General features: G+C 45.2%; 1 protein-coding gene across 2 annotated transcripts; it reads left to right on the top strand.

Annotated features, from left to right (window-relative positions):
* The first annotated feature begins 1,183 nt into the window (after positions 1 to 1,183).
* On the top strand, positions 1,184 to 13,564 carry LOC308661835 (solute carrier family 25 member 36-A-like). Of its 2 annotated transcripts, none has more exons than XM_081317041.1 (7): positions 1,184 to 1,639; positions 9,697 to 9,868; positions 9,999 to 10,076; positions 10,278 to 10,378; positions 10,576 to 10,642; positions 11,804 to 12,087; positions 12,187 to 13,564. In XM_081317041.1, exons 1-7 carry the CDS (start codon positions 1,579 to 1,581, stop codon positions 12,381 to 12,383), a joined length of 960 nt encoding a protein of 319 aa, XP_081173167.1. In that variant the 5' UTR covers positions 1,184 to 1,578; the 3' UTR covers positions 12,384 to 13,564. The 2 variants fall into 2 exon arrangements, with proteins under 2 accessions (XP_081173167.1, XP_081173166.1); XM_081317040.1 differs by having other exon boundaries at positions 9,692 to 9,868.
* Positions 13,565 to 14,117: the final 553 nt, after the last annotated feature.

Here is a 14,117-nt window from a genome sequence, read left to right as displayed (position 1 = left end):
GTCTCTGGACAACAGCTACCAATCAACACGCCCAAAAGAACCGGACCGTACCATTTAAGCAAGAAGAAAAAGGGAAGGGGGGGACGGGCTAGCTCAACCTGCCCCTCCCACCTTCAGCAACAGTGTCTCGCTGTAGCGGTGGCGCCATTTTTTTACTTTCAGTATGCATGCTGCTTAGCCTTGCTGGGAAATCCTTGTAAGGTCCAGCAGCCAGTGTGTGTAGAATAGGGGGTGCACCACGAGGAGGCTAATATATATATATTGCACCCCAAAATATATTGTATTTTGCTACGTCACACGAAATAAATGATGCAATAGCACTTTGGGATTATTATTTATTTTATTTTATTTTAATTCCATTTATATCCCGCCCTTCTCCGAAGAGTCAGGGCGGCTTACAAGCTTAGCAGTAGCCTTCATCCTATGTATATGCCTGCTTATTAGGGCTTTCACACACACCCCAAGCGGCATTATTACAAAGTCAGCTTAATTGCCCCCAACAATCTGGGTCCGTGAGGAAGGTACAACTAAGCACCGAGAACTTCCACTTTATTTGCCTCGGATCACCTGGTGGGGGGAAAAAAAGCAATTCCGCCCATCTGTGGCATTCCAAGCAGACCTGAATGGCGGCCCTCCTCCTCCCGGTGCCTCCATCTCTCCTTACTGTGGGGACCCCTGAGAGGTTGCCACAAAGAGGAAGGGGTCAACTGATTTTCCAAAGCACCAGAGGGCAGGACAAGAAACAACGGATGGAAACTAATCAAGAAGAGAAGAAGCAACCTGGAATTAAGGAGAAACTTCCTGACAGTGAGGGCAATTAGCCAGTGGAAGAGCTTGCCTCCAGAAATCGTGGGCGCTCCATCACTGGAGGTTTTTAAAGAAGAGACTGGACAGTCAACTTGTCTGAAATAGTATAGGTCAGGGGTAGGCAACCTTGGCTCTTTTATGACTCGTGGACTTCAACTCCCAGAATTCCTGAGCCAGCTATGCTGGCTCAGGAATTCTGGGAGTTGAAGTCCACGAGTCATGAAAGAGCCAAAGTTGCCTACCCCTGGTATAGGTTCTCCTGCTCGAGCAGCTGTATCCCGAGTGAGTAGAACAGGGGTCTTCAAACTCGGCCCTTTTATGACTCATGGACTTCAACTCCCAGAATTCCTCAGCCAGGCACACTGGCTGAGGAATTCTGGGAGTTGAAGTCCATGAGTCATAAAAGAGCCGAGTTTGAAGACCCCTGGAGTAGAAGAAGCCGCCCAGAGGAAGTGGAGCATAACTGCTGAAAAGCTCGCCGAGAGCTGCGATTTGCTCAGAGAGAAGGCGCCGTCCTGCGTCAAGCCGAGGCAAGGCGGGATTTACGACACTCCCTCGGCCCGCCCTCACGGCCAACCCGCGAGAAAAGTCACCGTTTACCGGCAGCATCGGACAAGGGCTTCCCGCAGGCTGCAGTGCCCTTCCCAAAAAGAGCCGGGCCTTGTCGGGCGCAGAGGAAAAAAAAAGACCGTATTGAAATCCAGGCTCCACCAGCCGTGCGTCAGAGAGAGGTGGACGGAATGAACCTTCGGCGGGAGCCCAGCCGGGCACATGGGCGCGAGTCGAGAGGGATGGCCCGCCACAGCACGACTCTGCATCTCGTGGCAGGCGGGTGAGTAAGCACAGCGAACGTCAGAGTACGACCCGTCGCGGAGATCATGCACGTGTGTGTGTGGCTCAGAAGCGTGCGCTGTTGGCTCAGCGGCATTTGCTGCAGCGGAGCGCAGGGGGCTGGGCCGGCCAGAGCAGCGTGTTCGGGTCCAGGCCAGAACACGTGCTTGCCAACTAGGTGACCCTTTTTCGGTCCCGGGCATCTCTTAATAAGCATGGCGGGGGTTTTGAACACCACTGTTAAATATTGCCAAAGCTGCGTGCCGTTGTGAACCAGTGACGAATGCATTTTTTAATAACGGCCAGAAAGTTGCACCAACTTTCGCCAGGTTATGCTAGCTAGAGGTATTTTTCCTTGGATAGCGTGCAAGTAGGTTCAAGGTTTGCAATGTATGGCAGTGAAAGCTGGACCATAAGAAAGGCTGAGCGCCAAAGAATTGAAGCCTTTGAACTCTGGTGCTGGAGAAGACTCCTGCGAGTCCCTTGGACTGCAAGGCGATCAAACCGGTCAGTCCTAGAGGAGATCAACCCTGACTGCTCTTTAGAAGGCCAGATCCTGAAGCTAAAACTCAAATACTTTGGCCACCTAATGAGAAGGAAGGACTCACTGGAGAAGAGCCTAATGCTGGGAAAGATTGAGGGCAAGAGAAGAAGGGGACGACAGAGAATGAGGTGGATGGATGGAGTCACTGAAGCAGTAGGCGTGAGCTTAAATGGACTCCAGAAGATGGTAGAGGACAGGAAAGCCTGGAGGAACGTTGTCCATAGGGTCGCGATGGGTCGGACACGACTTCGCAACTAACAACAACAACAACAAGGTTCAAGGATCAGTTGCTTTCTTACATCCGTTGCTGCTCAGCTTTCATTAGAGCTGACTTAGAATTTGCTGCACGCCAGCTTCTCTTTGGTGGGATGAGAGTTAAAAATGAGCCGGCAGCGACTCTGAAACGACTCCCAGAAATTGCGTCCCCCTCTACTCAAATGGCAGAATCAAAATGAATGTTACTGGTGGGAAACACTTCCGTAATTTTTGTTTTAGCCAGAGGTATCCTTTTTCATCCTGCTCTCCCAGCCGCATTTGGAGAAAGAGACCCGGATATACTTTGAACACGTGGGCAACTTTCCAAGTAGCCACCCCTTTCCCACTACTATTGAAATCAATAAAACAAATTTATTTTGCCCAATTTGGAGAAGGTTTAAAGCTACACCAGTAATGTGGGTGTGATTAAGGTCTAGACGAGATTGGCTATGAAGTCAGTATACACCTCCCTTGTGATTTCGGTGACTCTCCCGTGTTAACCTGTTCTTAACTTCCTGAAAGCAGTCGTTGGCAGCTCTGGCAGTTCTTCTCTGGCTGTTGATTTTTTATTTAAAAATTTAGAAATGCTGGGAATTGCTCTGAGGCTCAAGAAAAGCTCACCTAAGGCGAAGTACCAGGCATTGGAACCAGAAAAAAGGATGAGTCTCAGGTCAATGCAACTGGTTGGAGGAGACAGCTTTGAATTATTTCCTTTGAATTACTTCCTTTCGTTTTGCAGCATTGCTTAGAGCAGGGGTAGGCAACCTCGGCTCTTTTATGACTCATGGACTTCAACTCCCAGAATTCCTGAGTCAGCTGACTCAGGAATTCTGGGAGTTGAAGTCCATGAGTCATAAAAGAGCCGAGGTTGCCTACCCCTGGCTTAGAGCAATGCAATAAACCAGACATGTCAAACACAAGGCCCGGGGGCCGGATCTGGCCCGCGAAGTGGTTTCATGCGGCCCACAAAGCCATCTTGGAAACAGTGAGGGAACGGCCCCCACTGCCTTGGCCCTGGCCCTGGCCCAGAGACCCTCCTTCTGCCAGAGACCCTCAGATCTGTCCCACTCCTGCCCAGGCCCCTATAGGCACCCTTGATGCGAACGGTGTAGAGCTGGCCATGCCCACCCAGTAGGCCGTATGCACTCTAGCCACGCCCACCCAGTAGGCCACGCCCACCCTGGCCACGCCCACCCGGCCCCCTGAGGGCAACCGCAATGCTGACGCGGCCCTCAATGAAATTGAGTTTGACACCCCTGCAATAAACAATGAAAAGTAAGCTGTGAATGCTGTAAAAATGCTGAAAAAGAGGAGTAGATATCTGGAGAAATGTTAAAATATGGGGTAGTGTGTTGATGGAGGAGTTGACGTTTAATATGTATGTGGAAATTGCATCTGCTTGAGGATTAGAAAAATAACATTATTTTATCCCCTAGAATCAGTATTTTTCTACTCAAGACAACTTTACGTTTGTGGAATCTATTCTCAGAATTCTGGGAGTTGAAGTCTCCACATGGCTTAACAGAGTGAATATTAATTGCCATTCTTTGCAGCCTGAGTTCCCAGTATGAACTGCTAGAACAGGGGTGTCAAACTCAATTTCATTGAGGGCCACATCAGCATTGTGGTTCCCTTCAAGGGGCCGGGTGGGTATGGCCAGGATGGACGTGGCCTACTGGGTGGGCATGGCTAGAGTGCATATGACCTACTGGGTGGGCATGGCCAGCTCTACATCGTTCGCATCAAGGGTGCCTATGGGGGCCTGGGCAGGAGTGGGACAGATCTGAGGGTCTCTGGCAGAAGGAGGGTCTCTGAGCCAGGGCCAAGGCAGTGGGGGCCGTTCCCTCACTGTTTCCAGGATGGCTTCACGGGCCACATGAAACCACTTTGCGGGCCGGATTCGGCCCCCAGGCCTTGTGTTTGACATGTCTGTGCTAGAAAGTCTGTAGTGGTGAATCACGCTGTTACAATTTTCAAGCCACTGTTCTAGTCTGCTCTTCTGATCCACCATATTTCTCAGGGATTGGTAATTAATTTTCCCAAGGGACCATATAAGAAACTGGGACTGTTGTGAAGACTGCTGCCTGCTGCTCCCCCGCTCCCGATACCTGCCCACCCCCTGCTTCTGCCACCCACCTCCACAGGCCAAATGTAGCCCATGGTCTAATATTTCTGCTATTCTGGGGACAACATCCTTATTTAAGCTATCATGAGGACTGAAAAGATTCGATCCCCAAAGATAAGTTACTACTTTTAGCAGTAAAAACCAAACGTAAGCAGAGAGAACTTCTTGATAGCTTATTCATGTTTTCTGTCTTCTCACTAAATTTGCCATTTGAGCATAGGAAAGAGGAGGTGTGAGTAGGAAGAATCCAAAAAGCTATTCCAGCACTTTTAAGCAAAGAGTCCTCTAAATACAAATAATATTTTTCTGCTATAGAAATTACTCTGTCTAGTAGAAACTGTTACCATGGTGCCTATACTCATGCGCTACTATTTCTACTATTCATGACTGTGGTTCCCTAGTCTGATCTTACCTTGAAAAGCTGAGAAGGTTGTTGCCTTACAATTAGAGTTCCTTCTACACACATATCAACCTCTATTTCTTGTATTCCAGTTCTGCGGCCACATTTACTTTGCATTTGGACTGCACAAATCCCAACAATAGCTAGGTGGCATCCAAGAGACATAGGAAACTCATTCTTTGCAGTCATGTAGGTTGGATAGGCAAATGAACTTTTGGCAAAATATTGGGGGGTGGGAAATTGGATGGAACTTTTTGGCATAGCCCAACACATGTTCCAAGTGGCAATTAATGGCAGCTTTTCCTGTGGCTGATGACATTGGGCAGGATTGGAATTACTGTCACTTTCCTTTGTGTCATGCAATTCAGGTGGTCCTTGACTCACAACCTCAATTGGGATGAGAATTTCTATCACTAAGTGAGGTGGTTGTTAAGTGAGTGACATCCAATTTGTTTTTGTTTTTTTGCCATAGTCATTAAAAGAATCCTGTGGTCATTAAGCAAATCCAGTTTCCCCCATTGACATTGCTTGTCAGAAGCTGGCTGAGAAGATTGCAGGCAGTGATTACGTGAACCATCGAACCATGCGTGTTAGTTCCCAAGTGCCTGAATTTTGATCACGTGACCACAGAGATGCTACTATGGTCATAACTGCAAGGACCTGTCATAAATCACTTTTTCAGCACTATTGTAACTTTAGACAGTCACTAAACAAATGATCGCAAGTCGACAACTACTTATACAGCTATATGGAAAGGAGCACAGCAGAGCTCTACCGTGAAGGCATATTAAGGAGCACACTGTGGGGGAAGAATGATTTACACTGAAGTTGTTTCCTACAGCTATGGAGAAGGAAGCATGGCAAAGAGATTGTGGGGGCAGAGTCCATGGGTTCCATTTCTTCACTAATACCGTTAGTTGATTATACCTCTATTGAAGAGCTTCACTGGTATCTTGCTACTCTCTTTGCTTTGCACTGGCTGATATTGGGGAAAAAACAATTCAGTACTTCATAATTATAATTTCTCAATATAGCTTCCCATTATACTGAGGAAAAGAACAAAGAATGCTGTGAAACTTTATAGACTAATTAATGTGCTGCAGAATTCCTTCCCTGGAAATATTTAATCAGACACTATTGTAGATTCCATAGTAGTAGATTTCTGCACTAGATAGGGTGGGACTAGGTGATCTTTAAGGTCACTTCTATCCCTTACTTTATGATTTCTTGATGGTTTTGATGGTTTGGTATAGTAAGTTAATATACTATAACTGCTCCTCTAGTACTTGGCACTGAATTGTATTTTTGATGTTCATATTGTGCTACAATGCTGGTCAACATTAATGGAGGTGCTTCTGACCAATTTACATTAGAGGTAGTCCTCAGCTTACGACCATAATTGAGCCTAAAATTTCTGTTGTTAAGTGAATTTTGCCCCATTTTACAATTTTTCTTGCCACACTTATTAAGTGAATCACTGCAGTTGTTAAGTTACTAACACAGATGTTAAGTGAATCTGGCTTCCCCATTGTCTTTGCTTGTCAGAAGATTGCAAAAGTGATCACATGACCCCGGGACAGTGCAACCGCCATAAATGTGAGTCATTTGCCCAAGCATCTGAATTTTGATCATGTGACCATGGGGATGCTACAATGGTCATAAATATGGAAAACAGTCATAAGTCACTATTTTCAGCGCTGTTGTAACTTTGAATGGTCACTAAATGAACTGTTGTAAGTCTAGGACTATCTGTATTACGAATTTTAAAAAGGTTTTCCCAGGATGATGTGTTTTCTCTCCATTCCCCATCTTTCCACAGGATGCCAGGTTGATTTTTCTGTTATCTGGCTTAGAGCTACCTTTTGGACTTGACGCCATCTCTGTCCAAACTGCTGCCTTGTGCAACATTCATTCTTGATGACCCTGGAAGTCAGCCCGCGGCTTTTTGCCTTACGGTGCGATATTAAAAAGGAAAGAGCCTGTTGGCACCGTTTTCGATTTCCTAGATTAATGAAAACAGCAGTTAGGATCTTGTGCAACAAAAAATAATGGGATGGGTTACATTTTTCCCCCCTTTTTCACATGTTGCTAGTACATATATACAGATGTGTACAATGCCAAACTTTTTTTTTAAAATTCCATTTATATCCCGCCCTTCTCCGAAGACTCAGGGCGGCTTACAAACTTAGCAGTAACTTGTGAACTGAATCCTTCTTAAAGTCCTTGGATCAAAGCAGGGCCCCTGGGGTCTCTTTAGATTCCCTACGTATGAAATGGTAAGACATCCCAATCGGTCCCAGTGAGTTGTTATGCCACTGTTGAGCCTTTTGTCCTAAACCCCCTTCCCTAGTCTTCCTTGTTTCATTCTGCCTATGGAAGTGCATGTTCTCAGGTGATACATTAGAAAAAGAACATAACACTTTTGCCATTTCGTGACCACAGGCTTTCCTTTCTCATTTTATGAAGGGCGCGCTTTCTCTCCTGCCTTTTGTTGCCTTCTCTAGGCCTTCGGTGAGCTTTTCTCTGTCCCTTTTTTATACCCTCATCTCACCTACATGCATTCTCTCCCTCCTGAAAAGGTGTTGCTTAGATTCGATATTCTTGAGGCCGATAGGTCAGTGGTCCCCAACCCCCGGTCCGTGGACCGGTACTGGGCCGCAGCATGCCAGCAAGAGCACAAAGAAGCAAAGCCCCATCTGTGGGATGCAGGCAGCACACAAAACCACGCACTCTGCGGTCCGTGGAAAAACTATTCTCCATGGAATCGGTCCCTGGTGCCCAAAAGGTTGGGGACCTCTGCAATAGGTTATTCTACCTCTTCGACTGCCTCAGTGTTGTTAGTTTTGGTTCAGTGGTTGACCGCTCGTTCCTTATTCACTAACAATGAGAGGGAATAGCAGAAAAATGTGTAGTCCAGATTTCATTCCATGTGACTACATTTTCTTGCCATTCCCTTTTCTCTTCGGAGCCAGCTTGCTGAGGCCAGCTTAATGGAGGCTGCTCCTATCGCTGCTGTTCCTTCTTCCTACCATTCCTCTGCTAGCATGGGGGCAGAAGACAAAAAAAGGGAGGAGAGGAGGGTTAGAGGGTCAGCAAGAGTCCCCATCCTGCCAGAGGTGTTACCATTAGCAAGTTTTGGCTGAGCGTGTTAAAAAAAATACCCGGCGATTATGGAAATCCAAATTATAGTCAAGTAGAAAAAGAGTTGTACAAAGGCACCAAAAAGTGGTTTCTAAACCTGATTTTTTTCATAAACATAGGCAGATGAAAAAGTCAGCAAGGCTTTTTCTTAGAATATTTTTGCAACCAGCAAATCACAAGATAAAAGTTGAGCATTACGATTAAGAAGCTGGACTAGAAACTGAGAGATTGTGAATTCTAGTTTTACTCCGGGCATGAAACAGAACTGTCTCTCATTCCAGCTTACATCACAAGGTTGTTATTGTTGTGCAAAAAATAAGAGGAAGAAGCATTCTGTACGCCATATTGAATCGTATAGGACAGGGGTGTCAAACTCAATTTCGTTGAGGGCCGCATCAGCATTGCGGTTGCCCTCAGGGGGCTGGGTGGGTGTGGCCTGGGTGGGCGCGGCCTACTGGGTGGGCGTGGCTAGAGTGCGTATGGCCTACTGGGTGGGCGTGGCCAACTCTACATCGTTCGCATCAAGGGTGCCTATGGGGGCCTGGGCAGGAGTGGGACAGATCTGAGGGTCTCTGGCAGGTGGAGGGTCTCTGGGCCAGGGCCAAGGCAGTGGGGGCCGTTCCCTCACTGTTTCCAGGACGGCTTCACGGGCTGCATAAAACCACTTCACGGGCCGGATCCGGCCCCTGGGCCTTGTGTTTGACATGTCTGGTATAGGATAAAGTTGGGATATAAATATACATATATAAGATAGCAAAAGCTGCATTATTGCCATCAATTAACACCATCAATTCCATAGTACATATGTACATAGTACATATGGCCAAAGATTGAACAAAAAGATTTATTTATTGGACTAATACTGGTTATGGCTTTCCCTTATTTACTGGGGTAAAGAACAGTTGCCAAAGTGCACAGTAGCAGAAATCCTGCAAGCTAGGGCAAGGCATGCAGGCAGCAAAATAAAGCTGGTTGAGCAATTTCTAGATGCAAAGTTCACAAGTTTGGGTCTTTCCCCCCCCCCCTTTTTTTTTGGCATCTGCTTGGAAACACAGATCCAAGACGTCAGCATGTTAATCAACTGCAAATCTGGAAGCTGACGCATATTAATATAGCAGAGCGGCCCACGGAGAAAATAAAAAGATAGAGAGAGGAACATGGTGAGAGCTGCTTGTCAGTCCTGATGGACGTAGTCACGCATATTCCTACTTTCCCAATCGGTGTTCTTTTAATTGCCATTCTTAAACTGAAAGGACCTTCTCGTCCGATCTCTTCAAAGAATAAGATACTTTAAATATAGACACATTAATTGAGCTTGTAGGCAGAATAAAATGAGGGAATCTTGATGCTTTTTCTCTACATCTCTCAAATGATCTTTGGTAACCAAAGTTTATTGTTCTTTTGGGTAATCCACCAAACAATGACTAAATTTTCTACTGGACGTAACAGATAGCAGGTATATTTTTGTCTCTAAATATATGCTCAGTGAAAAGTCCCAGCCCATTTTGACAATTTTTTGGGTATAATACTGCATTGAAGACTGTCTTTCACCCTGGATTGGTGCATTTTTTTTCCTGTACTCCCACAGGTTAGGTGGAACAATAGGAGCCATTTTGACTTGCCCATTGGAAGTGGTGAAGACCCGCCTACAGTCCTCCACCTTGACCTCAAGGCCTGTATGCCTACCTGCAGTGCAGTTTCAAGGAGTGAATGGAACATTTGTCCGCCCAGGACTCCCCAGAATTGGCTTCCTTGAACTACTAAGGTGAACAATGTGGGAGAACAGATCTGTGTTGCATGGGAAGCTCTGCTGATGTTCTCCCAAATTTCCAACTCTCCTCTACCCTGAAAAAGAGGACAGAGAGTAATGTGCTCATTCACTCCTTTCTAAATAGAATCATTCTAGAGAAGGAAGGTGTTCGCTCCCTGTTTCGAGGCCTGGGACCTAATCTTATCGGAGTTGCTCCTTCCAGGTAAGATGATTTGATGGAACAGGTATGATCCAAGCATAACTTTACAGAGCTCCTCATTGTAACCACCTACACAGTACATCGTCAGAGAGTCCTTTCGATGCATGGCATCAATTGACTGTAAGAAAGGTTTTCTTCTTGATTTGTCATCCAAATTCAATGTTGCATGTTTTTTGAGATGCCATTTCCCCTTTCTTCTTCTAGGGCCATTTATTTTGCTGCATATTCGGGAGCTAAGGAGAGACTCAACAGGGTGTTTATGCCAGAGTCCAAGAAAGTGCACATGATTTCAGCAGCCTGTGCAGGTAAATGAATGTCCTATGCATACAAATATGGGTTTCTTCTGTCACTAATCATTAAATGCCTTAAGCTTGGTATACATCAACTTTTTTTAACCTTTTTACTCGGGAGGGCACTTTGAAATAATTTTCAGGCCTTAGGGAACTTTACAATCAGCGTTTTATGTTGGTCCCTTTGACTTTTCTTCATCTGCTTTCTGCAGGCATCACATCCGCCACTTTGACAAATCCTATCTGGTTAGTGAAGACTAGGATGCAACTGGAGCGCAGGTAAAGGCAGTGGGAAATGCACCTGTCCAGGACCTCACTTGAGACACCTGCATTGCTGGATCATTTCTGGGCATCATAGAAAACCAGTTTTTAAAACAACTAACTGCAAATGTAAAAGAAAGAAGGGAGGTTTGTCAACTGTCACGGCTAATCAGAGTACAAATAGAGGTAGTCCTCGACTTATGACCACAATTGAGCCCAACATTTCCGTTGCGACGTGAGACAGTTGTTAAGTGAATTTTGCCCCATTTTATAACCTTTCTTGCCAAAGTCGATAAGTGAATCACTGCAGTGGCTAAGTTAGTAACACGGTTGTTAAATGAATCTGGCTGCCTCATTGACTTTGCTTGCAGGAAGGTCCCAAAAGGGGATGACCACAGAACGCTGCAACTGTTATCAATGTGCATGAGTTGCCAAGGGTCCAAAGGTTGATCACGTGACCATGGGGAGGCTGCAACAGTGAAAAACTGTCATAACCCATTTTTTTCAGTGCCATTATAACTTTTGAACAGCCACTAAACGAACTGTTTTAAACCGAGGACTACCAGTAGACTATCCTGCACTTAAGAACAACATTCAGAGTCCTAGGAACTCCAGTCTTTTTTTAAAAAATTTCCCTTAAAGTTACAACTAAATGCTTGAATGCCTGGGGCATTTCAGAAGCTCAAGATATGTGCATAATATTTTGCATGGTTAAACTTTCAGTTCTTACAGAGTCTGTGCCTCCTGAGGTCTACATTATGCAAAATAGTAAAAACTGTAGAAGTTACATCAGTTTGGTATAGTGGTTAAGGTGCTGGCCTAGAAGGTGGGTTCAAGGCCTACATTAGCCATGAGAGCCAGCTAGATGACTTTGGGCCAGTCACACACACTCAGCCCAATTCACCTCACAAGGATGTTGTGGAGAAAATAGGAGGAAGGAGTATTATGTATATTCACAGCTTTGAATTATTTATAAAAAATAATTCAGTTGGGATAAGATAAATAAAATCTTCAGAAAGTTTTTTTTATGGTTTGATTTATCTGATTTAAACAGATTGCAGAATGTAGGTTTTTGAATTCAAGTTTTAGCTGCAGGGTTAGATACCCATTTTTAGTATTGAAAAAGCACAGCCAGTGATATTGGCAATATGAAGCAAAATCTTTCCTTCCGCCTTTCAGGGGCAAAAACGAGAGGAGCACCAGTGGCCTTCAGTGTGCCATGCGGGTCTACTACAGAGAAGGTCTGCGTGGCTTTTACCGTGGAGTTACTGCCTCCTATGCTGGTGTCACTGAAACAGTGATCCACTTTGTGTTTTACGAGGCTTTGAAGCAGCGACTCAGGGAACATCAGCTGCTGCTGACTCCAGCAGTTGTCTTATCACCCAACGCCCAAGACTTCTGCGGTCTGATGGCAGCAGCGGCTGTCTCCAAAACATGTGCTTCGTGCATTGCCTATCCACATGGTGAGTTGCTCTGAGCTCCATGCTCTCCTTTGAACCCGTCTGACCATAACAAGAGCTTCCTGCCATCCTTACACTCACTTTCTGTTTTATTTCCCATAGAGGTTGTTCGGACACGGCTACGTGAGGAGGGATATCGTTATCGCTCTTTTGTGCAAACTCTCCAGCTTGTGGCCAGAGAAGAAGGCCCCTTAGCTCTTTATCGTGGACTTACAGCTCATCTTCTTCGTCAGATCCCCAATGCTGCAATCGTTATGGTTACCTATGAGCTGATTATTCACTTGGCAACCCAAAAGTGATACCTTTTTATTCTTGCCAGGTGGCTTAAGCTGTTAAAGGCTTTGAAGGGTATAGTGGCTTAATGGGTACACTTCCCCATTCCATTACAGCACATAAGCAAAGCCTAAAAAGTTAGGAGCCTTCTGTAATGGGTGGTTTTCAAGGCTTTATAAGTGAAAGACATGTTCAGCTGCTCTTGGCCTTTATCAGACATATAAAGCCATGGACAAAGGAGCACATACAGATCACAAACCTGGACGGATGTGGAATTTGCTGTACAGAAATGTTTCAAAGAAAACATCTCTAGTGAATGCTTCCAGGGTCCCACAGGCTAGGTGATCAGTATACCCATCGTGCGGTTTGGTGCACTGAAAGTGTTACGCTCTACGCTTCCTAGAGCTGGAGCTGATCTGGTCAACTGAGTGTGAAAATAAGAGAGTTTTTAAGAAAAGCAGTACAAAGAAGACAAGGACATTTTATTGGAAAGGGATAAGTAATTTGGACCTCAAAATTGAACTCTCCATCTGTATCAGCCAGTGATCAGAACTTTACAGATACAGCAATGTTTCTCTTTTGAGCCTACCAGAGTAGCAAGTTGCTTATCTTCTAAAGCAGGGGTCCCCAACCTCTGGGCTGCTGCCGATTCAGAACTGGGCTGCACAAATGGTGGATGGGTGCCTGCACACATGAAGCTCCATTTGCAGGAGTGGTGGGTGCTCACCCTCATGTGCGAAGCCCGCCGCTTGAACCATTCCCCCCCCCACACACACACACACTTCTGGTCCACCAAGCCAGAAAAGTTGGGGACCGCAGCTCTAAATATTGGCGGGGTACTCGTGCCTTCCCACTCCATATTTTTCTCCATGTTCATAGGAAACAGCGACATTAAGGACTGCAAAATAAGTTTCTTGAGATAGACTGTTCATGGACTACCTTTGTGTTATCTTCTGGGGCTTTGTTTACATTTCTTGATTTGTAGATTTTACCTCTTAACAGGAAGGTAAAAAAAAAATCAAGTGGAGAAGAAATACGTTGGCAGCTACTATGCAAAATTCTTCATGTGGGAGAGAGCTGTACAATGTTGGTGAAGGGAATATCCTGAAATTGGAATCTAACTTGTGCTTGGATTTCTGTCTGTATGAGTTCTTTAAAAATGCAAAAAAAATATATGAATAAAATTGCAGTTTTGAGAGTTTGTTCATACGCACTGTGACGTATTTTAAAACACGAAACCGGGCCTTATGCTAATAGGATGGACTGGGTTCTTATCCCACCACAATTTTGCAACTGTTAGTATTTAAAATGAATTAATGAAGAGCCTCTCCTTTGACTGTTTCAGGACGCATCCACAGAAGCAAGCTCTGGCCTAGGAATTTCTACTTGTGAAAAATTAGAAGACTAACCTCTTTAGCTCAAGTCTTCCAGGGTCCCCCTGAGACTTGGACTGTCCTCCCTGTAGGAACCTTTCATTCCTAATAGGTGCTACCCAATTCTGGAGCAACATATACAGCAGGGATTTTCAAAGTCTGCTTTCCATTGAAGCCTTGGGTTCTGCAAGAACTTGATGCTGTTCCCTAAGAGACTAAAGGCAAAGAGAAAAAAGTTTGCTTGAACATCACAAATTTTCTACTCCTACGGCTTTCTTTCTAGATGGGTTCTGAGTTTATATTTTGAAAGAGAGATACAATAGACACGTATATAACTGAATATGTAGTGATAAGTTTGTTGCCTGTGATGTGGGAGATGGGTTCAAA

Source organism: Vipera berus (genome assembly GCF_964194415.1).
Source record: "Vipera berus genome assembly, chromosome: 2".
Lineage (NCBI taxonomy): Eukaryota > Metazoa > Chordata > Lepidosauria > Squamata > Viperidae > Vipera > Vipera berus.
The sequence above is the reverse complement of the archived record's forward strand: the minus strand, read 5'-3'. Positions and strand labels throughout refer to the sequence as shown.

Bases quoted from the DNA above. Each gene is read 5' to 3' on its own strand.
- LOC308661835 (XM_081317040.1), top strand. From the start codon at position 1,548: ATGAACCTTCGGCGGGAGCCCAGCCGGGCACATGGGCGCGAGTCGAGA. The intron at 10,379-10,575 runs GTAAATGAATGT...TGCTTTCTGCAG, and splicing joins GATTTCAGCAGCCTGTGCAG to GCATCACATCCGCCACTTTG. The intron at 10,643-11,803 runs GTAAAGGCAGTG...TCCGCCTTTCAG, and splicing joins AGGATGCAACTGGAGCGCAG to GGGCAAAAACGAGAGGAGCA.